General features: G+C 34.6%; 1 protein-coding gene across 3 annotated transcripts in view; it reads right to left on the bottom strand.

Annotated features, from left to right (window-relative positions):
- The window catches only part of Pibf1 (progesterone immunomodulatory binding factor 1), a 222,394-nt gene that overhangs the window by 180,022 nt on the left and 16,864 nt on the right, over positions 1-25,508 (bottom strand). For all 3 annotated transcript variants that reach the window (XR_005732060.2, XM_078015798.1, XM_005324816.5), the window contains exons 6-7: positions 4,340-4,473; positions 167-275 (exon numbers count right to left, since the gene is read on the bottom strand). Coding sequence is in view for 2 of the 3 variants with exons in the window: in XM_078015798.1 (XP_077871924.1) it covers positions 167-275; positions 4,340-4,473 (243 nt within the window). In the remaining variant the exon portion in view is untranslated. The remainder of the gene's footprint in view (positions 1-166; positions 276-4,339; positions 4,474-25,508) is intronic.

Consider the following 25,508-nt stretch of genomic DNA (forward strand, 5'->3'; position numbering starts at 1 on the left):
TTACCTTAAAATTGTCTATCCAAAAAAAACTATTAAAAGTCTTTTTTTTTTTTTTTTCCTGGCAACTACATCAAAAAGGAAAACTGTCCCTCCCATAATTTTGCCCTGGGCTATTTTCCACTAATATTATACTATAAAATATAAATGATTCTACTTATAAGCTTACCTCTTTTGATAATTCATTTCTTTCTTTAGCTTGAGTTATGTGAGAGGCTTCAAGTATCTCATGTTTTCTCCTCAACTCGAATACTTCCTGTTCCAGTGCATCACGTTCACTATTAAAATCAAATGCAAATATACATGCAAATTATTTATTTATTTGTTTATTTATTTATTTTTATAGTGCTAAGGAACAAACCCACGGTCCTGGGTACACTAGAAGTGCTCCACTGAGCAACATCCCCAGCTGCCCTCATATAGTGAGCATTTTCAGGAAACTGAACAGACACACTGAGCATTAGGGCTTTGGTGCTACTTTATGAACTATAAACGATTTTTCAAATTTAGAAGGTCTGTATTCAAAAACTTGTTCAGATAAATATAAATTTATTAAACTTAAAAAAATATATATATATAAATAAACTAGGCCAACAAGTAAATAATAAAACTTTCTGAGGTATACTTTGGTATTTTTTTCACTAATCACCTTGAATCTTATCTTGAAGCCAAAACTTGTAAGAACTTACACATAGCTATAGGCTTTCGGTTCAATTGGGGTCAAAAAGCCCCTCATAATTTATCACTCAGATTGCATAGCAGCTATGTAAGCAGACATTCCTATAACCATTTCTTTTAGAAATTGCTTATGATTACCCAGATATTCTAACTCCTATTATTATATTATATTATATTATATCATATCATATCATATCATATCATATCATATCATATCATATCATATTATCTCTCTCCCCCAGAATACTAAATCTAAGAATTGGATCAAAATCACAATAGGCATCTTTAAAAATGAGCGGAAAAAGAGATTTTCTAACTTAATTACTCCTCTTCAGTCAGAAGCAGTGCCTTGTACTTTACTTCACTGACCTCCAGGTACTGCATGGAAAGAGCTGTTAAGAATTGTTTTCAAGGGGGCTGGGGATATAGCTCAGTTGATAAAGTGCTTGCCTCCTCACATGCACAGGCCCTGGGTTCAATCCCCAGCACCACACACACACACACACACACACACAAAAGAAGTGTTTTCACCAGCTCTTTAATAACTCATTTAGATCCTGTTCCCTAACATACATTTGTCCATTGGTTTTAGATTAGGAGGCTACAAAATGGTCATCCTAACAGGCACATACACTTACTGGTCCGCATTTTACTCTACAGATTCTCTTTCCTTCCTTACTTATTATTAGCATACCCTCACAAATTCCTATTCTATTAATAATTATAATTCGTTATTGTCAATATTCACTTTTATATTTAGCCAGCTGGAATCTTTTTAAACCAGTTACTGTTTAAAAAGGTACTGAATTGAAACTAGAAGTATCAATATGATCTTACCCACCATGACTATTAAGCTTCCTCCCTCTACTGCCTTAGCCTACTAACAGATCCAAGAAACAATGACCAATGTAGTAATGACCACAGCATCCAGATCTTAATTTCTAAATAGCATCTCCCACTGAAAGAAATTAGGACTCCTTAGAAAAAGAGCTGAGACAATGACAACATAAAACTGGGAACATTATGTTATGCTAGAAGGCAAGGAACTGCTAAAATAAATAATATAAAAGATACATTCAGATGTAATTTATTGATTTTTAACTGCCACATAGAATTATCAAGGTCATATCCCTTTGTTCATTTTTTTTAAACCATTCACTCTACCAAGTGAACCAAAGGTCCAGTTTGAGACCTTCTTGTTTCTTTTTCTGTTCCATTTCTAGCACATGAGAATGCTTATTCATGCTTTTTGATCAAGGCTATATTTTTCTTTCCTAGGTTTTTATTATAGAAAATGAAAAACATACATAAAAATAGATATGATATAATAAACACCCATATTCCCATCATTCAGCTTCAATAAGGATCAACTCATGACTCATCTTGTTTCATTTATCCTTCATTCATGGCCCCTCTGGAATATTCTGATGACTACACTTGTTAGTTTTGTCTTTTTATATTTTATCTATCATTGCTACAGATTTATAGTGGAAGCAGGGCATCAAAATACCAACTTAAAATATTATCTGACCATCACAATCTACTTCATTTTTAAAAATGTATCTCTTGATATTATTTATAGCATGATACACCAATTAAAAAAATTGTAAAAAACAAAATATAATGATTCTTTTTTTTAATCCAGCTTTATTCAGGAGGTCACCAAGTGTAGTTCTTACAGATTTCAAGTTCTAAAAGTTACCATATTAGCAAGACTAATAATAATAATGATAATAATAATAGATATCATATGTTTGTCACAGTGGATGTAAAAATGCCAATGTTAATGAGCTAAATTTTTGCAAAGTCACTTATGATGTTAAATAATTTATAATTTAAATAATACAGTTTAAAGCATTCATTTATTCATTTAACAAAATATTAAGTGACTATTATAATTCTAGAATTAATTTTAGGGGCTGATGTTGTAGCTCAATGGTAGAGTGCTTGTCTAGTAATCTGAGGCACTGGTTCAATCCTCAGCACCATGTAAAAATAAGTAAATAAAATAAGGTATCATGTCCTTATTTACAACTAAAAAATATCTATAAAAAAAAGAAAGAAGGGCTGGGGCTGTAGTTTGTGGTAGAGCACTTGCCTTGCAGTGTGAGGCACTGTGTACAACCCTCAGCACTACATAAATAAATAAATAAATAAATAAATAAATAAATAAATAAATAAATAAATAATTTTAGGTGCTAGGAGATATAACAGTGAACAATTAGGAAAAGTCACTCCATCTGCATGTACTTGGTATATATATTTTAAAACATTCATGAGTATGCCTTTATTGATTTTGTTTATATAATGTAGTTACCTATATTAGCACCGCCGCATAGGTGACAAAACACACTCAGAATGAAAAGAGATTTACCTAGAAATTTATAGATAAAGAGTGCAAAAGGATATTCCAGTTAAAGGAAGATATTTGCTATTGTTACTTAGTAGCAACATATTTGGGAAACATGTTTTCAGAAAGTATTATTATTATTTTTTTATTGACAACAGGTTACTTTATCCAGCTATAAGACACCAAATGACATAAATAAATACCAACCAAATTTGTTATTTATATACAAATTTGAGACTTTTGCTACAGATAATTTCAGTTTGAAGAACACTAACTTGGCAAAATGCTCTCCTAAGCTTGACATTTAACTAAGTTTAACTTCTAAAGTACAAGTTAGAATCCAGAGTTTACAGTAACAATAGTCACAAGTATACATGAGTTAACAAAAATCGAAGGATAGCCTTGAATCTCTTATACATTTAGGAAACAGTGTTAGTAATCAGAATTGACTTAGTCAAACCAAAGGGATATAAGATAGGTCTTTAAATGACAGTGTAGCCCTTCTATGTCAGATACAATGTATAAAAGAGAGCACTTATTGGTTATCTTGCCTATAAACTTATGTAAACTTTCATTTTATAAACTTTTACATAACACTTAGACAAGGCTTAGACAGATATAGTTCTCAAGTGCATACATATACCTAGTCACATATATTCTGGGTATCAACTATATTGTTATAACCTAAACAACAGTTGTTTGTTTAACCAGTTACAAAGTAGTCATTTAAGACTTTAAAAACAGATATAAAAAACCATAATTCCTTTAAGACTTAGTTTCCCTATGTTAAAAAACCTGTCAGATGTAAGAAAATTATCTTGATAGATAAGAGATCAATGTTCTAGACTTTGTTTCATATCAGTACATTAAAATTTAAATAACTTTAATTGACTGTGCAAATTATAGCCAATTTAATTGAAAACACAAAGCTTTTAAGATTCATCTTCTGCAAACCTTTTGTGATTTACTTGAATATTCACAACTTCTTTATATACTCTTAGTTTTGTCCTCCAGAAAGTACTATTTTCTGAAAAAGTGTCGTTTATTAAGAAAGAACAGCTCAACACCCTTCTGGGTAGGTAGGTGGGAAAAAACTCAAGAATTTAATTTTATTACATAAAAATGATTATTAAATAACATTTTAAAAATATTTACACATGTGGGATTTTATTGGGCTCCTATCTTCTTTTTCATTTTAAAAGACAGTAGCAACTCATAAAACAAAATACAATTAACAATGTTGATGGTGAGAATTCAAGTCTGTGATGTGTGTCAAAAATGAGAACAACTATTGGAGCCATCTTAATTACTTACCTCTTGACTTTATCATAATTCTCTTGACGGTAGTCACCTTGCTGAATTAACTGCTTCGTGTCTGCTAATTCTAAGGCCAAACGTTGACATCGAATTTGAAGTTCTGAGTAATTTCTTCGATCTTCTTCATATGTCTAAATGAAAGAAATATTCCCAGCTAAACACAGTTGACAAATTTTGTATTGAATCCTTCTGTTAAGCAGTGAATATCCTCATAATAAACTAAAAAATCCTGAAAATTTCTACACTATTTAGTAAATTTTCCCCACTCAAAGGTAATATTAAATTCACAAAATTGTTTGTAAGTTCATTTGTTTAAATCTAAATTGTTTTCCAAATAACAAATACGACAATTACTATACTACTGTTACTATACTAATATCAAATGACACTTTTCAACATTTATTGAGTCACTATTGTATGTCAGTGATAAAGAAATGAATAAGACAAAATCCTTGCTCTCTAGGAGTATACAATTTCCAGATGAAGAGCCATGACTATAAATATCTAGAATAAAAATTTTTAATGAAGAAATTAGCCATGATTAATCTAACCATGATTTTTTTTTTAAAGAGAGAGTGAAAGAGGAGGAGAGAGAGAATTTTTAATATTTATTTTTTAGTTCTCGGCGGACACAACATCTTTGTTGGTATGTGGTGCTGAGGATCGAACCCGGGCCGCACGCATGCCAGGCGAGCGCGCTACCGCCTGAGCCACATCCCCAGCCCCTCTAACCATGATTAATCATGATTAATTAAGCTGTGGTATATAGAGAAAAAATTGTATGGCCCTTGGAATACATCTGTATGTTCATATCCCCTGTACTATCACTATACTAGTAGCACATATTCACTGAGATATGAGGAGAGATGGAAGTAAAAACCTTAAAGTACATGACAAAGTCTGGACAATCTTACTTGCTTTCTACAAGCCTCATTTCTTTTCTTTTTTTTTTTTTAAGAGAGAGTGAGAGAGAGAATTTTAATATTTATTTTTTAGTATTTGGCGGACACAACATCTTTGTTTGTATGTGGTGCTGAGGATCAAACCCGGGCTGCACGCATGCTTGAGCCACATCCCCAGCCCAAGCCTCATTTCTTATCATTCCTCATAGTCACACTTCATCCTCCAACTCATATGGAGATTTAAACTTCTCTGAGTGTACTATGCTTCGACTAATTTGTTGCTACTACCTGAATACCTACTTATAATCTGAATATTTTCTTCCTTCAAGAACCATTTTTACTGTACCATCAAATTAGTTTTCTTTATATCTCACCAGAATGGAAACATCTTAAGGTCAGGGACTATGTCAAGCTCCCCAGTGGATCTCCATCATTTGACATAGTACCTGATATATAAAGAATAAAATAAATGCTTTGCAGTAGTTTGAGGAATAAATGAATATGGGAACTTGGAGGGAAAGCAGGACACAGGCACTCAATTTCTACCTATTTTCTCCCTTTGAAGTCATCAGATCTTGCATTCAATCATCAGCTCCACCCCCAGAACCTGGAATGTTAAATACATCCTGTCCTAAGTCATTCCTTCTTAATAGCTGACCACCTAAGTGTGGTCATATTTACTCCACAAATACCAACTGAATTATTCTTATATGACTGGTTCTGGGCTAGATACTGTAGACTTAAAGGTAAATAAGACAGGTTTTTCCCCCTTTCTCTCTCTTGAAACTATTAAACATAACTTTAAAATTTTAGCTTCCAAATTTCTAACAAGGTGCTGTTTGAGAGATGTAATTTAGAAATAACTGTATGTAGTGTGTTTTGCTCCGATTTAGTATTATGTTCTCCTACACTGAAGTTCTCTATGAGAATAGAAGAAATACTATGGTATTTATTATAGGATTACAACTAAGGATACTATACCACTTCCCAAGGGATCATCACATACTCATTTCAGACTTAAGTCCTAAAGAAGCTCTAGTTCTAAAGGATACTTTATAATTCTAAACTCTATTAATCATGTACCCATTTTGAAAGACAGTATAGTGTTATGGCTAGGAAGGCAAGCTCCATAGTTCAAATGTTTAGAATTGAATTACCTGAAGGATGACTTTGGGCAGGTTAGTTTACCTGTTTTAGTGTTTGCCTCACAGGGTTCTCCCAAAGATTATATCAAGTAATACATGTAAAGTCCTCATAAAAATGCATAACAGAGTAAATGATCAGCTATAAGTTAATACGATTAATATGTTTTTTCCTTGCTTTGGCTTCCAGAGACATCACAACTCAATTGATAGTTCAACTTTTTAGTAAGTGTACAAAGATCATGACAAAATCCAAAAGAATATAAACAAAAGAAATATTAAACTCTTAAAGGATGGACAAAAAACAAAGAGCCCAGGGAACCTATAGGGGCTTTCATAAAAGCAAAGGATAAGCCTGAAGTGTGTCAGGAACAATAGTAGAAAAGAGTGCTCTGAGGAGTTAAAGCAGTCAATGGTAGTGAGTACCACTGAGAAAATTAACAAACCTTTAAGTATCAAGGGTGGAAGGCTGAGTGGCAGAGACTGAAGCATATATACTGAATACTCAGTATATTCTTGTTTTGTGCTATATTCTATGCATTATCTCAATACTTTATGACAGTATATAAAGATTATCCTCATTTCTTTTTAAATTTTTTTTTAGGTGTTGATGGACCTTTATTTTATTTATTTGTATGTGGTGCTAAGAACTGAACCCCAGTGTCTCACACATGCTAGGCAAGCACTCTGCCACTGAGCCACAACCCCAGCTCTATCCTCATTTCTATACGTGAGGAAACTGAGGCTTAGAGAATCAAATCTCCAAGAGCTCCTAAATAGTGGAGTGAATGCTCTAAGCTTATCAAACTCCAAGACTGTAAGAAACTTCTAGGGGCTAGGGATGTGGCTCAGTAGTAGAGCTCTCGCCTAGCATGAGCAAGACACTGGGTTCGATCTTCAGCACCACATAAATGTAAAATAAAGATATTGTGTCCACCTAAAAGGTTTTCAAATATTGATGGGAAAGAACTAACTTCAAAAGAGGTGCTTATTTTGGAGAAAAGAGGAATTATAGAGGGCAAATCCCCAGAGAGGACTTAGGGCATGGGATCAGCAGCTACCCTTGTCATAGAAGACATTTTTCCACCCTAATACAGAGTATTAAAAAACCTAATTTTTTTATAGCGTTTATCAACTTGCCTCAGGTCACAGAATACTCCTTATCCTAATGCTTCACATATTTATATTATCCACCTAGTTTCCAAAAGCATATAAGATTTTTTTATTCATTGAGGACAAGAGTCATCCCACTATATGCAAGAAGAACAAACAAATTGGAATGAGTATATATGGAAGTAGGTGTGTAGGTTTGGTGGCATGAAATTGTGGAATTTCTCATCTGAGAACTTCCATTTTCTCTGTGAAATCAAAGACCAAGTCATCCGTTGACAGTGAGAAGGAAAAGTAAAAGCTGGAAATGTGAGCAGGGTGGCGAATGCCTAAATTAGTTTCTGAAGAAAATGAGAAAACTAGAAAAAACAGGACCACAGTATAATTGTGTGAGCCCACCTGAAGCTGGTAACAATTAACTTGTAGTGCTTGTTACTCCTTATGTGATTTTTCTCCAGGAGTACTCTGTTAAAAAAGGGAGAGTTAAGTTTTTCTCAGGCTGGTTTGAAAAAAGAAATTGAGGAAGAAATTAAAGAACAATGGTAGAAGAAAGGCTTAATATTGCTAACATGCATCATGAGGGAGGAAGACAGATTTAGGAAGAGACTGATAAATTATATGAGATTGAAAATTTTGTTAAAGATGAGTTGAAATTATTGAAACAAATTTGAAGAATCAATTTTCAATAGATACTTAATATGATTGAACTAAATAAATTAAGTCTTAATGTTTGAGATTTAATAAATTATCTTTAAAATATCACCTGTTAACCAAAGACTTTAAATGTAAAAAAAGAATAGCTTTCCGTACTTTTTTAGTGGTTGAGATTAAAGTATTAACAAACAAGCACAGAAAGGATAAAAGGATTAAGTTGATTCACCCATAAGAGTCAAGTTAAAATAAATTTTCTTTTGTTCTTGAAGTAAGTGGGGATATATGGCAAAAAAAGATTATTCTTTTATGGCAAGAACGTTGTTTTACTTGTAAATTGCCATAATTTTATATTTTAACTATTTTAACAAATATGAATAATTACATAAACAAATGAAATGCATATTGGAATTATCATATGCACTGAGTTTCAGAGTAGAACTTTAAAAGAATCTCCTCTCTCTCTCTCTCCTCCTATTTACCCTCATCCCTAGGTAGGTCATGTAAAGTAAGACAAATTTTTCCCTATTCTTCTCCATGTCCATATTCTCACACACACACACACACACACACACATACACTCACACATATAGACAGAGTGGTCATTTCTCCCTCAACAACAAAATGGAATACTTGGATTTTTGATTTCTGCAGTCAGGTTTTCTCACTTAACACTGTCTTATGAAAAACCTAAATAAATTGATATTTTCTAATTTATTCAGGTTAATGGCTGCACAATATTCCATGGTGCAGACTGTATTATGGTTTATGTGCAACCATTTCCTTGTTGTAGTGATGGGCATTTGTTTCTAGTCCTTTCCCCTCCCTTCCACTACCTGCCTGTCCACAGTTGGCTGCCAGAAACAATGCTACAGTAAACATAGCCTAGTACTTTATGAAACACAATCACAATAGTGGGGTATCTGTTGAAGGACGCTTATTTTTCATTTCAATCAATGTTGCAAGACATCTGTCCAAAAGGCTGCAACAATTCATATTTCCTCCAGTAACATGTATATTTTTAAAATTATGCCTGCATACGTATTAGAGTTTTTTTCTTTTTGCAACCTCAGCTCTCATTGTTACTAAAATTTTATTTCCCCAAATGTTAGCAAGTTTGAACATCTGGCCATTTGGATTTGTACTTCTGATGAAATGTCTATTTATAGTCTTTACCCATAAGAACAGTTTGCTGTCCTCTAAAACTTTCCATAATGATGAAAATGTTCTATATCTGCATCATCTAATATGGTAGCCATTTACCACTAGTAGCTAGTGAGACTGAAAAACTAAATCTAAATGAATGTAAATTCAAACAATAACATGTAGTTGTGACTACTAGAATGGACAGTTCAATTCCAGAACTTGGGTACTCAGTGCAGTTCATGGACTGGCCTAGGCTGGGAGCACTATCCCACCTGGGAGTCTTATTAAAAATGGATGATCTTGGGTTGCCATCCCAGAACAAATACTTCAGACTTCAGTTTAACAAGATCCCAAGAAGATTCATATTACAGTTTGAGAAGCACTGTTAATAATCATCTAAATTAAGAATATTTTAAAGTTCTTTTGTCATGGGCCGCATTAGCAATTTGATGATGCTCGTGAAACCAGAGATTGTTTCTAAAATTTTAAGTTAAAATATGTGAAATTATAAAGAAAATAAATTATACTGAATTAAAACTATCAAAATATTTGAAAATGTATGTCCTTCTTTACAAATGCATTAAAGACAATACTTAGTAAAGGGTCTAAAGTCTAATAAGTACAATAATACTGAAGTACCACAAGCATAAACTCTAAAGATATCTGCAATAACTACACTGTGATATTAAAATATCAGGTTTCATATGTTGCCATTCACAGGAATTGGTAATCTTGCTGTATTTTCTATCTGTATTTGTAATTTAAGGAAATGCTACATTTTAGTTAGAAGTGGCAATAATTTCTCTCTGCTACCCCCTGAAGATTTGTGGACCATATGTTAAAAACCTCTGGGATTATTCCAGTAATTGCCTAATTTTTTTCCCTAAATTTTAAACTCACAAGGAATTAATTTGTATAGCATATAAACTGTGAGGGTAAACTTTAACAGATTAGGATCCACTTGTACTAAGGCCCCATAATTCTTTTCAACTAAACTGAACTACCACTCTTGTAGTATATAATTAGCTCTATTTCTTTATCCTGTTCCACGCTGTTTGTCTGATTCTATGCTAATACCACTTTTAAATAACCAAGTAAGTTTTGAATTTATATTGAGCTTTTGGTTGGTACAGCACTTCTCACCTTACCCCACCTGCATCTTCTTTTTCATGGCATTCTGGGGCATTTATTTTTTCATATAGATTAAAATAATTTATCAACATCCAAACCTGCACTGTACTTCTTCACTCCAACTTCCCCTTCCCAAATAATCAAAAATACTGGAATAAAATTTAACTCTATTTGATTAAAATATTAATAGTGGAAAATGTGCTATTTTATAGCCTGAATCCCTTCCAAGTATTTCCATGTTCAACACTAAGAGTTTATAGATTTCATATAAGTCTATTACCTTCCTTGCTAGAAATGGCCATGGGAGAAATATTTTTTTTGCAAGGAAGACAATGGGCTTACATAAGAAACTTATAAAAGTTTAGTGTAGAATACTGTTGCATTTACTGACATGCTCACAAGGCTATTCTGTAACTTCCTGATGTAATGGCCTATTGTTTCTGTCCTGAAATATACTTTGTATCATCTTAGTCTTTTTTTTTTTTTTTTGGATGGAGGAGCCGGGTACCACTGGCTATTGAACTCAGGGGCACTCAACCACTGAGCCACATCCCCAGCCCTATTTTGTATTTTATTTAGAGACAGGGTCTCGATGAGTTACTTAGCACCTCACTATTGCTGAGGCTGGCTTTGAACTCCTGATCCTCCTGCCTAAGTCTCCTGAGGCCCTGGGATTACAGGCGTGGCCACTGAACCTGACTTAAGTATTAGTCTTTTGATACAATATTTGTCAATGCTTTGATTATTTGCATCAGTAGTAGTAAGTAAAACTGGCTTATACTTTTTTTCCCCTTTGCTTTTTCAATTGTCTGGTAGAGTATAATATACTGGAATCACATGACTTTCTAGAAATACCTATGGTAACCATTCTATTCAAGTTCTTCACTTTTGTCAATTTAGTAAGTTACATTTTGTTGCCTTACTTTACTTTTGGTTTTCAAGTTTGTTGTTATATAGATGCAAATTCTCTTCATTAATGCTCATTAATTCCAAACACCTTACTTTTATTCATTTTTTCCTGCTTTAAAAAAATTTGTAAATGGATAAAGTATCTTTTCGTGTATTTATTTTTATGTGGTGCCGAGGATAGAACCCAGTGCCTCACGTGAGACAAGTGTTCTACCTCAGACCTACAGCCCCACCCCATTTTTCTGCCTTATTTTTTTTTTTTTTAATGGTTGAACCCAGGGGTACGAAACCACTGAGCCACATCCCCACACCTTTTTATATTTAGAGACAGGGTCTTGCTAAGTTGCTTAGAGCCTTGTTAAATTGCTCAGGCTGGCTTTGAACTCGTATCCTCCTACTTTAGCCTCCCAAGCTGCTGGGATTACAGGCATGTGTCACCATACCCGACAATTTTTCTGCTTTCTTAAGATGAGTAATACATTAATTTATTTTGCCTCTCTATTTAATAATAGTAAAGGCATTTTAAGGCTAAAGGTTTTCCTTTGGCACAGCTTTCAGAATTTTGATATAAAATATTTTCATTGCTTTCTTGTTTCAGTTTTTGTTTCCTATTTGATCCAAAAGATATGCTCCTTAACTAAGAATTTTAATTCCCTTCACCTTTTATTTTTTCCTCTGGTTTTACTATATTATAACAAAACTAAATTATAAAACCTGTACCTAAAAAATTTACTACTTTATCATATGACTGAGAACAAACATGATAGTTTTGTAAATTCTTCATTGACATTTAAAAAACTTATTCTCTGATCAAGAAAGTTAGGCTTTCTGTATAGCAGGTGCATCAAAATTATGATAGAATTAGATCTTCTAATATTTATTTTTTGTCCATTACATCTATCCCATTCTCAAAAAAGCATATCAAGTTTCCTAAACAATATAGCATTTCATCACATTCCCATTTTTCCAAATTTTTATTCTGAAATTACTGTCATTTGCTATGTAAAACTGTATGACTACAAAATCACCTTTTATTACTCATGTACTTTGTCAGCCTGTTTGGGAGTTTTTGTCTTAGATCCACCTTATCTGACATTAATATTACCTTCCTGCTCTTTTTTCCTATAACTTTTAGTCCATCATTTTTTCAATATTTCCTTATTAATTTGCATTAAGCATATTTCTTATAGACAGAGGTAGGTTTGCTTGAAGATCAATATGAAAAACTTTTTTTTAACTTCCCCTTTTCCTTTTTTCTTTTTTTTTTAGACTGAGTGAGAGAGGAGAGAGAGAGAGAGAGAGAGAGAGAGAGAGAGAGAGAGAGAGAGAGAGAGAGAGAGAGAGAATTTTTAATATTTATTTTTTAGTTCTCGGCGGACACAACATCTTTGTTGGTATGTGGTGCTGAGGATCGAACCCGGGTCACACGCATGCCAGGCGAGCACGCTACCGCTTGAGCCACATCCCCAGCCCTTCCTTTTTTTCTTTTTTTAAAAATTTTTATTCTAATTTGTTATATATGACTGCAGAATGCGTTACAATTCATATTATACATATAGAGCACAATTTTTTCATATCTCTGGTTGTAGACAAAATATATTAACAAAAAACTCTTTCTTTAAATGGAAAACTTTGGTGTGTTCCTCAGCTTTCTGGAGGCAAAGAAAACAATCCATACTGGGAGAGACATCCATACATTTCTATAGGCCAAGCTCTGCCTATAATCTGTTCTGCTTCTACACAGCATTATCTTATACTGTCTCCAGGGTCTTACTCTGGTCTGGGGAGAAAATCCCCAATGCTGGGATTTTCTATCCCCAATATAGCTTCTAAGAATTTCTTCCTTTTGTATGTAAGCTTTCCCTGACTGAAAAGTAGAAAATATTTCACTAAATGATTTGCTTAGCCAACAGAATGTGGCAGATATAGGGTACTGGGATTGTGAAGTTAGGTCTTTAACACCCTTGAGTTTAGTTTGAGTTTCCTGAAAGCATGCTTTGTTAAAAGGTCCTTTAGAGACCCAAATGGGAAATGATTTGCCTGCCATTCTATCCTCTCTCCAAATTAAAGAAGACTTCAGATGACAAATGACTCAAACGTCAGTCAGGTGAGAAATACTTCGCTGAACCTATCAACCTTCAGAGATGTGATAAATAATAAATTATTTTAAGATACTAAGGGTGAACAACTTTCTTAATAAGACTCCTATAGTGCAAGAATTAAAATCAAGAATCAATAAATGGGATGAATTCAAACTCAAAAGCTTCTTCTCAGCAAAAGAAATAATCAGTGAGGTGAATAGAAAGCCTACAGAATGGGAGCAAATTTTTATCACATGCACATCAGATAGAGCACTAATCTCTAGAATAAAGAACTCAAAAACCCTAACACCTAAAAAACAATAATCCAATCAACAAATGGGCCAAAGACTTGAGCAGTCATTTATCAGAAGAAAATATATAATCAATCAATAAATATATAAAATCAGATAACTGGAATTCCAGGGGTGGGTGAGGGGGATCTATTAATATTGTCATCTTCTAGAATCCCCTTTCCCCCCCACTTCTTTCAACTAAATCTAAAACAGTAAGGCTTATTCTATTCAGTAGTCTGAACTGACTATAAAATTCAACTTTAAAAATATTCTATTGAGTAGTCTATATGGGATATACAATTAGACATTAAAATGTTAAAAACAAATTGAGTTATTTCATTTTGAGTCCAAGTTTGGCAAGGCTATACCTAGTAGTATCAGGACTCAATATGGGCACATTTTTTTCTCTATTTGAGCTATGAAATCTTTATACATACAGTGATCCAGTACAGCACTAAGTCCTTGTTTGGCTGAAATGCCTATTTTACATATTAATTCCTACTTTTTAAATTATTATTTGTGGTGTGATGCCATCACAAAATTAAATGCAAATATGGACAGTGACATAATATTAACAGCAATCTCTTATAAATGATTAATCCCAAACATGTAATATATATATTTATTAATTCTTACATTTGCAAATTATATGTACTTTTACTAATTAAATCACAATAAAGAAATTAAATCATAAAACTAAAAAAGACCCAAAAGAAATCTCACTTAAAAATATGTCTGCAGATTTTGGATTGAGACATACTACATAGATTGAGACAATAAAGTGGTCATTATATCTCTGGATTTAATCCAAGGTATTTGGAAAGGTCCCTCGTGAGTTGATTTCTCCTTCCATAATACGAAACACCCTCTTGGTTACTTGGTCCAAAATTTTATCTTGATAAATATCTAATAAATCCCTCAAAACTTATCCATGAAATTAAAAATCTTAATAATAACTTAAGATAACAAATGTAGTAGAAAATGAAGTCATATTCTTTGAAATGTTGTTTCCTCATTTAATGCATATGAAATAATCAGCTAAAAGAAGCTTCTTTCTGATGCCGTAATTAAAATTGTTTTCATAACTTTTCCATGAACTTTTCCCCCCTCATTTCTTTTACTTATAAGTCACATTACTTATAAAAATCCAATAGTTTTGTAAGAGCACAATAGGTAGGTTTTAGACATGTAAGCAAGAAATGTAACAACATGCTATAATGCTTCAGGTAGTGTGATTTCAATATAAAATTTGTTCAACACATTAAAATATACTACTTTTATGCCAAAGACAAAGAGTAGCATTAAAACACAATGCTAAAACCATGAAATTTAATTCAGAAGTCAAAGATTATTTTTCACTGTAATTAATAGGTAAATAAAACTTTTTCATCTTTAAATTGTGTTCATGGTCCATGAATCTGCCCCATTAAAATCCTGGATTATTTATTAAAAACTGAGATTCTTAATTCTAGCTAAGCCCCAAATTAGAACCCTTGAGGTATGTTATGATTTGGATATGAGGTGTCACCCTAGAGCTCCTATGTTCATGTGGGGATGTTCAGAGGTGAAATAATTGAATTACAAGTGGATCAACCCATTTCATTGATTAATAATTGAAAAGAACTAATATAAGCAGGTAGGGTGTGATTGGAGAAGGTAGGTCACTAGGGCTATATCCTTGGGGATTGATTATATGTTCTCTCCCTAACTTCTTTTCTCTCTCTCCTCTCTTCTTTCTGGCTACCATGGGCTAAAACAGCTTTCCTCCCCCAGGCCCTTCTGCCATGATGCTCCTTGCCTCCCCTCAGATTCAGTGCAACAGAGTTGCACCTCCAAAACTGTGAGCCCACAATAAACTTTTCCTCCCCTAGGTTGTTTTTGTTGGGTATTTTGGTTACTGTGATGAAAAGCTAACTAATAAAAGGTCTCCATGAATTTAAATTTTAAGCATGCTTATTTACTTTAAGAGACAAGCATATCTATTATTGTTTTCTAATAAGTATGTTCAACATTCTAGGATAATTATAATTGAAGGGTAACATTATAAACCTGTATCTTATAAAGGAATTTTATGCTCATCAGCTTAGCAGCATAAAAAGAAATTTCAGAAAACAGTTCATACTTCCCGAAACACAAGAACCTGAATAACAAGTATTTATCATTAATGAAAAATCTAATTTTCATACAAACACAGTTAACTGGATTATTTACATATGAATACTTATGCTGAGCCTCCAGGTAATCTTGCAGAATTTTTCTCCAGAAATATAACTGTGTTTCTAAACAAGGAAGTTTTGTTGACCAAAACACTTTTTGCTTCCTAGTTACCAAAGTTCTCATAAGGGAGAAACATTTCACCATTTCCTCATGAAACTTAATAGCTTTCTTAAGACTCAATACCTCACATAGTATTATTAACATTGCTTTCTTTGTAATGAAAGAAGCATATTGAATTAACTCTACAATAACAAAACAGCTTCCCACAACTTAGATGCATGAGATGCACAAAAATTTCAAAGAGAATAAAAATAAAAATATCTGTTAAGTACATACACATTAAGTATTAAACATAATTCACATACATAATACAGATCAAAATGTGCTATAATTATATATCACTGACTCTTATAAATTCCAGGCTTAAGTAAAAGGTAAGCTCTATTTGCTGGTGTTAGTATCACATATTATTTGCAAACAACTAAAGATCTAGAAAAAAATATGAAAGAAAATTACAGAAATTTGATAAAATTGCCACATCATGCTATTTCTTTTTAAAGGTCAATTAAATTTCTACAACAATTTTCACCTCATACTTTCCATGAAGTAGTGGATTATATGATCAAAGTCTAGTCAAATTAATTGTGTACCTGTGTGACTTCAACATCTCTGAGTGCTTTTGGAAGACATAATTTTGAAATCAGTGTAATAATTGAGGCACCTTTGATCTGACCACATATTATGGAAAAAAAGCTTTGGTTTTTATAATGCTTCCTCTCAGTAGATCTACTGAATTTTACTAGGGAATAAATAGTATTTGATTAGTTGTAGAAAGCTGATATGAAACAAACACAAATGAAAATAAGGTTAATATAATGCTCTGACTTCTAGGTTAAAAACAAGATTTCCCAGGTATCCTCAAAATGGGTTTTTAAAAAGTAGATGGAGGTATACTGCCACCATGTGGTAAAAACTTTAAGACCATTTCGGATAAGGTAAGCTAAATCATTTTAAATTAAAATGGAAAGTGTGTTTTCATAATTGCCATTCTCAAAACCGTTTCTTTTAGTAAATCACTGTGAAGTTGTCATTATTATTGCAATGTCTGAGACATCTACATTTGTTGGTTGCTTCCTTCTAAGTTTCCATTTGTTTACTACCTGCTCTATGAATAGTAGTATCCTCTTATACTGTCCTTAATTTGTCCTCTTTTGAGAGTACTCCCCTTACTGTACCATAATTTTATAATATTCAATCCCATTTTTTTTAGCTATTGGTATTCATCTGACCCATCCTAATCTTCATGTATTCTCAAATAGTAAAATCAACTCTCCAACTACCAGATTTTAATTTTATCAAAATTGACTATTATTGGTTGCTAAAAAATATAAACAATCAAAGTTACAAACAGTATTATAAAAACTGCAAATTTAATAGGATAGACAGCAGAATACATCAGACACTAGAATGGCAATATGTAAATCAATGGAAGTGTAACTGATGTGATACAGCAATCTGTATACGGGGTAAAAATGGGAGTTCATAACCCACTTGAATCAAACTGTGAAATATGATATATTAAGAACTATGTAATGTTTTGAACGACCAACAATAAAAAATAAAAAAATAAAAAAATTGCAAATTTTGTTCAAGATCTGATGATGTTTTTAATTTTACTTCTAATTATTTTCTATATTATCTAACATGTTCTCATTCATGTCAGTAAAAACCTAACATGTTAAGAAAGGTAGTCTCCAAAGAGCTAAGATTCTTTTTAGGGAAATGGCATTCATAGACTGGATTTTCTTTTTTCACTTGCATGTAAATGGTGAATCTGCTTCAGGTAATGGTCACATAAGCTCCCATCTGACCACTCCTGCCACAAAATCACCTATAAATTCTGGACAAAATATCAAACATCCAAAGGCTCAATCTCCCTGATCAAAATTAGGCAGACTATAGGAATCCATATAAAAGTAGAAGAGAACAATCCCTGGTGAGTTTCCTAGTTGTTTTGTTTGTTTTCTAATGGTGTGTAGTCTGTGAGAGGAGGCCCATTCTGTGCCTTGTTGGATGGACAAAGGTGCAACTGAATATCCTTAGTCTTTTTAAAATGGAGAACCAAAAGATAGTTTGGGACAACAGCAGCTGCTCTAAAGTGAAGAAGGAATTCTAGAGATAGCCACAGAGGGGAAAATCTGAATTTTGTTGATAATTTCTGCCCAAATCTCTGGCTGCTCTCTGAAGAACATATGTACAGGACAAACTCCACATAGCCCTATTGAAACCAAAAAATTTGAACTTAAAATTGCATGGGTGCCCAGGAAACAAAATGTGCTGTTGGAGTATAATCAAGCTAATTTGTTTCTAAAATAAAAACATCAGAACTGTCTAAAGGAATACAAAATTCAGAGTCTCCATAGGATAATAGTCACAATGATATCATTCAAATTAATTCTACGATTTAAATAAAAATGTTTAAGGTTACTTGACACATGAAGAAACAGGAACACGTGACATATTTTTAAAAGAAAAGACAAACATCATAGGCAACCCAGATGTTAGAATTAAGAGTCAGGATTTTAAAGCAGCTATGTGAACTATTCTCAATGGTATAAAAGAAAAAATGAAGTAGCCAAGAAGTGAAAATTATAATAAACAACCACGTTGAAATTCTAAAAGCAAAAAATTCCATGCTTAAGTATTTAGCCATATTCTATAAAAAAAAAAAACCACGTTGAAATTCTAAAAGCAAAAAATTCCATGCTTAAGTATTTAGCCATATTCTATAAAAAAAAATTATACACTCCAACATGCCAATTTGGGGGAGGATAAACTGACACATTATAGAAAATCAAATCAATAAGTTTAAAATCTATCTACTTCTGCAATCTTTTCTAATTTTCCCTACTGGTGTGATGTTTCACTGCTCATAAAATGTGTCATCTGCAAACAAAGAGTTTACTTAGTGCTGCAGTCTGGCTGGGCACAATTCAGGAGCCACTTGTCAAAAGAAACTAACTTTATTTTTAGAACTACAAACGCCAAACAAAACAGCTCCTCAGGAAAAAACCCTCAGAGCCCAACTGCCACCACTGGCTTCCACAAGCCTCTCACCCACACTCCAGCCTCTCCACCTCCCACAATCCTCCTGCTCTTGAGGCCATTTGGCTGGGTTGCGTGGGCGGAGCCAAAGAAGTCCCCCAATGAGCAGCTCCGTGGTCTGAAAGGGCAGGGAAACAGCCCAATGAGCAGCTCCGTGGAGGAGCCAATCAGCTAGATGTTGCTGGGGCCACTGTGAGCCAATCATCAGCTGGCAGTCTGAAGGGCAGGGAAACAGCCCAATGAACATCACTGTGGAGGAGCCAATCAGTTAAGATGTTGCTGGGGCCGTGGTGAGCCAATCATCAGCTGGCAATCTGAAGGGCAGGGAAACAGCCCAATGAACATTACCACAGAGGAGCCAATCAGCTAGATGTTGCTGGGGCCGCTGTGAGCCAATCATCAGCTGGCAGCTGGAAGTTTGCTGGCAGCTGGAAGTTTGCTGGCAGCTGGAAGTTTGCTGGGGCCCCTTTGGCTGTGGCTCTCAACAAATTAGTTCTTCCTTACCATTGTAATGTCTAAAATGTTAAATACTGATTAAGATTGGACTAGGATCCAACATGGCGGCGGGTGCAGAGAAATCAAGTCTCTGACCTCTTCAGCTGCGTGGGCATAGGGAGTCGTAAACCGTCTAAATGCTGTTTGCTCAGGATCACCAGGCAATGCTGAACTGACATGGATCTGGGGCGAACAGTCTGGGCCTCTCAGAACACCCACCGAGCCTGGATCGGCTGAATTCAAGCTCCCATTCACCTGCTTCTCGCAGACAAACCAATGTGACTCAGCACTAAATGATCCTGCTGAAACAACTGGTCGGCCCTTCTGAACCTACAGAGGTTAATGCCAACGGAGCCTTCATAGGCAGCGGCCACAGGATTGAAACGGGGCTTGGGAGAGCCAGTCAGGACCCACCCGTTGCATTGGTCACCCGGCAAAGGGAACGAACTGTTGCCATTTGCATGGGATACCACCATGGCAGAGAACTGACGTCACCAGAATGCAGCGGAGGAGATAACTTAATTGACACCGGCGGCGACAGGTGTGTAACCCCCTAGCCTTCCCTCTCCACACATGGGGAAACCTTAAGGGCCACTCCCAGCTCTCCTGTGAGCGCGATAGCCAGACTGAGGGAATCAGACGTGGCGCGGGACCCGCGGGGCGGAACTCTCGGCTACTGCTCCCACCAGTGCTGACAACTGAGGTCTCTTGCACCAGCTACCGGGGGCGTGGCTACCGGAGGGCAAGTAAAATTCACTGAGGGTTCTCAGCCCCAAGCTCTACAAACTTAGGGGTCTGAGGGAATGGCAAACAGGGAGAGTGTGCCCAGTTGTTCATGAAAATAGGGCTCCTGGGAGCAGCAGACCTGGCTTGTAGCCAGTAATGTGGTGAGCGGGGCCTGGCTTGAGGAAAAGTGGGGAAGTGACTAGACACAAGAGAAGGCCCTAGGCACTCAGGATTGGAGACCCACCCAGTCTGGGAGGAGTAGCTGCTGCAGAGTGATTGGTTCCCGCGTATTGAGAGGAGAAGCTTGGCTTGGTAGGCAGAGCTCCACCTACTGGAAGAGAAGTTAATCAAACTCTATGACTGCATTTATTAATTTTTTTTAACTTGGGTTTTTTTTGATTTTCATTTTTTTGTTGTTTTTTAATTTTTTTAAAAAATTTTTTTAATTTTAATTTTTTAAAAAATTTTTTCTTTTCTATTTTTTCTTTTGTCGTTTCATTTCTTTTCAATTTCCTTGTTCCCCCTTCCTTGAATTCTACCTACTTACTCTCATTCTCTTCAGTGACTTTTTCCCTTCCCTTCTAATACCTTTCCTCCCAAGTATCAAATAAATTTATAGGAGTAAACAGTAATTCAGCAGTCAAACAGAACAAGAAGTAACATAAGCAGCATGAAAAAGCAAGGAGGAAAAGGAGTACAAACAATGCAGGACAGCCTAAATATTCAGGAGGACCTAGAGGCATCAAAAAAATGGTAAAATAAAGAACTCAAGGAATACCTTAGACAGATGGAATGGAACCTTAAAGTGAAAGAACACATTGAAAATGAATTACATAAACAGATAAAAGAAGAAATTAAGCATCTTTATCAGGAGATAGAGATTATAAAAAAAATCAAACACTAATTCTAGAAATGAAGGAATACTATAAACCAAATTAAAAACTCAAATGAGAGTATCACTAACAGAGTGGAGCAAGTAGAAGCCAGAACGTCAGATAATGAAGACAAAATATATCATCTTGAAAAGAGTCTAGCCAACTCAGAAAGGCTGGTAAAAAATCACGAGAAAAACATCTAAGAGATATGGGATAACATAAAAAAACTAAACTTAAGAGCCATCGGGATAGAGGAAGGTATAGAGATTCAAACCAAGGGAATGAGTAACCTGCTGAATGAAATAATTATAGAAAACTTTCCTGAAATAAAAAAGGAAAGAGATATACAAATTGTAGATTCATACAGGACACCGAGCATACAAAATCACAGTAGACCAATGCCAAGACACATTGTTATGAAGATATCCAATATACAGAACAAAGAGAAAATATTAAAAGCTACAAGAGAAAGGAGGTAGATTACATTCAGAGGTAAAACAATAAGGTTAACAATGGATTTTTCATCACAGATGCTGAAGGTGAGAAGATCCTGGAATAACGTATTTCAAACACTGAAAGACAATGGACGCCAACCAAGAATTTTGTATCCAGCAAAATTAAGCTTCAGGTACGAAAACAAAATAAAAATCTTTCATGATAAACAAAAGTTAAAAGAATTTGCAGCCAGAAAACCAGCATTGCAAAGCATCTTGAGCAAAACACTACACGAGGAAGAAATGAAAAACAATAACCAAAACCATCAGTGGAAAGTGCCTCAGTAAAGACAGAGGGCAGGGGGAAAGCTAATCATGGAGAAACAAACTAAATTAAAAAAAAAGATAAATAATCAAACGTGGCTAGAAGAACAAACCCTGATTCCGAAACCAGACAAAGATACCTCAAAGAAAGAAAACTACAGACCAATATCTCTAATGAACCTAGATGCAAAAATCCTAAATAAAATTCTGGCAAATCGGATACAAAAACACATCAAAAAAATTGTGCACCATGATCAAGTAGGATTCATCCCTGGGATGCAAGGATGGTTCAATATACAGAAATCAATAAATGTTATCCACCACATCAGTAGACTTAAAGATAAGAACCATATGATCATCTCGATAGACGCAGAAAAAGCACTCGACAAAGTACAGCATCCCTTTATGTTCAAAACATTAGAAAAACTAGGGATAATAGGAACTTACCTCAACATTGTAAAAGCTATCTATGCTACTAAGCCTCAGGCTAGCATTATTCTGAATGGAGAAAAATTGAAGGCATTCCCTCTAAAATCTGGAACAACACAGGGATGCCCTCTATCACCACTTTTATTCAATACAGTTCTCGAAACACTGGCCAGACAATTAGACGAAAGAAATTAAAGGCATAAAAATAGGAAAAGAAGAACTTAAATTATCACTATTTGCAGATGATATAATCCTATACCTAGAAGACCCAAAAGGGTCTACAAAGAAACTACTAGAGTTAATAAATGAATTCAGCAAAGTGGCAGGATATAAAATCAACACGCATAAATCAAAGGCATTTCTGTATATCAGTGACAAAACTTCTGAAATGGAAATGAGGAAAAACACCCCATTCACAATATCCTCAAAAAAAAAAAAAATACTTGGGAATCAACCTAACAAAAGAGGTGAAGGATTTATACAATGAAAACTACAGAACCCTAAAGAGAGAAATAGAAGATCTTAGAAGATGGAAAAATATACCCTGTTCATGGATAGGCAGAACTAACATCATCAAAATAGCGATATTACCAAAAGTTATAGGTTTAATGCAATGCCAATCAAAATCCCAATGGCATTTCTTGTAGAAATAGATAAAGCAATCATGAAATTCATATGGAAAAATAAAAAACCCAGAATAGCAAAAGCAACTCTAAGCAGGAAGTGTGAATCAGGCGGTATAGCAATACCAGATTTCAAACTATATTACAGAGCAATAGTAACAAAAACAGCATGGTACTGGTATCAAAACAGGCGGGTGGACCAATGGTACAGAATAGAGGACACAGAGACTAATCCACAAAGTTACAACTATCTTCTATTTGATAAAGGGGCTAAAAGCATGCAATGGAGGAAGAATAGCATCTTCAACAAATGGTGTTGGGAAAACTGGAAATCCATATGCAACAAAATGAAACTGAACCCCTTCTCTCGCCATGCACAAAAGTTAACTCAAAATGGATCAAGGAGCTTGATATCAAATCAGAGACTCTGCATCTGATAGAAGAAAAAGTTGGCTCCGATCTACATATTGTGGGGTCGGGCTCCAAATTCCTTAATAGAACACCCATAGCCCAAGAGTTAATAACAAGAATCAACAAATGGAACTTATTTAAACTAAAAAGTTTTTTCTCAGCAAGAGAAACAATAAGAGAGGTAAATAGGGAGCCTACATCCTGGGAACAAATTTTTACTCCTCACACTTCAGATAGAGCCCTAATATCCAGAATATACAAAGAACTCAAAAAATTAAACAATAAGATAACAAATAACCCAATCAACAAATGGGCCAAGGACCTGAACAGACATTTCTCAGAGGAGGACACACAATCAATCAACAAGTATATGAAAAAATGCTCACCATCTCTAGCAGTCAGAGAAATGTAAATCAAAACCACCCTAAGATACCATCTCACTCCAGTAAGATTGGAAGCCATTATGAAGTCAAACAACAACAAGTGCTGGCGAGGATGTGGGGAAAAGAGTACTCTTGTACATTGCTGGTGGGACTGCAAATTGGTGCGGCCAATTTGGAAAGTAGTATGGAGATTCCTGGGAAAGCTGGGAATGGAACCACCATTTGACCCAGCTATTGCCCTTCTCGGACTATTCCCTGAGGACCTTAAAAGAGCATTCTATAGGGATACTGCCACATCGATGTTCATAGCAGCACAATTCACAGTAGCTAGACTGTGGAACCAACCCAGATGCCCTTCAATAGATGAATGGATAAAAAAAAAATGTGGCATTTATACACAATGGAGTTCTACGCAGCACTAAAAAATGACAAAATCATGGAATGTGCAGGGAAATGGATGCCAGTAGAGCAGATTATGCTAAGTGAAGCTAGCCAATCCCTAAAAAACAAATGCCAAATGTCTTCTTTGATATAATGAGAGCAACTAAGAACAGAGTAGGGAGGAAGAGCATGAGTAAAAGATTAACATTAAACAGAGACATGAGGTGGGAGGGAAAGGGAGAGAGAAGGAAAATTGCATGGAAATGGAAGGAGACCCTCATTGTTATACAAAATTACATATAAGAGGTTGTGAGGGGAATGGGGAAAAAAAACAAGGAGAGAAATGAATTAGAGTAGATAGGGTAGAGAGAGAAGATGGGAGGGGAGGGAGGGGGGATAGTAGAGGATAGGAAAGGTAGCAGAATACAACAGTTGCTAATATGGCATTATGTAAAAATGTGGATGTGTAACCGATGTGATTCTGCAATCTGTATTTGGGGTAAAAATGGGAGTTCATAACCCACTTGAATCTAATGTATGAAATATGATATATCAAGAGCTTTGTTTGTAATGTTTTGAACAACCTAAAAAAAAAAAAAAAGAACCATTGGGGGGGAAAAAAAAGATTGGACTAAACAATTATTCCTAGAGAACATTTCTGTCTTCACTGAGCTCCTTTCTATTTATACTTTTTGACTCTCATTCTTCAGTTACAAAAGAGAAATCAATTCCCTGAGAACTCAGGATAACAATTTTTTTAAAAAGCCAATTTTTTTCAAGAGGTATAATAAACCCAGATATGACTGATGAAGAGATAAAGAAAATGTGGTATATACATAAAATGCAGTATTACACAGCTTAAAAAAGCAGAATGCTAAGTGAAATAAGCCAGTCACAACATATCAAAACTGTATGATTTTAAGTGCCACTTACATTAAATTCCACTTGCATTAAATATCTGAAGTAGTTGAAATCATAGAACCAGAAAGCAGAATTGCTTACCAAGGGCTGAGGGGGTGGGGGTGGGAAGCAGATTAGTGTGTAATAATGGGTATGCAATTTCAGTGTTGCAAGATGAAAAAGTTCCAGAGATCTGTTGCCTAAAAATGTGAATATACCTAATATTACTGCACTGTACATTTCAAAATAGCTAAAATAGTAAACTTTAATGTTGTGTCTTTAACCATAATAAAAAAGAGTCTGTCAACTTTTTTACACTAAAATTTAGAACCTTCTTGATGGCTTTTTGTTTACATATCTCATTCCTCATTTCTTTTTTGTTCACATGTATAGTTCTCACTCAAGTGAAATATTATAACATGTTCATTTACAGAATTCTTTGTTGACTTTCTCCCGTGGTTTTATACTTATCTAAATATTCACTGATCTCAATCCTCA

Source organism: Ictidomys tridecemlineatus, chromosome 6, assembly GCF_052094955.1.
Source record: "Ictidomys tridecemlineatus isolate mIctTri1 chromosome 6, mIctTri1.hap1, whole genome shotgun sequence".
NCBI lineage: Eukaryota > Metazoa > Chordata > Mammalia > Rodentia > Sciuridae > Ictidomys > Ictidomys tridecemlineatus.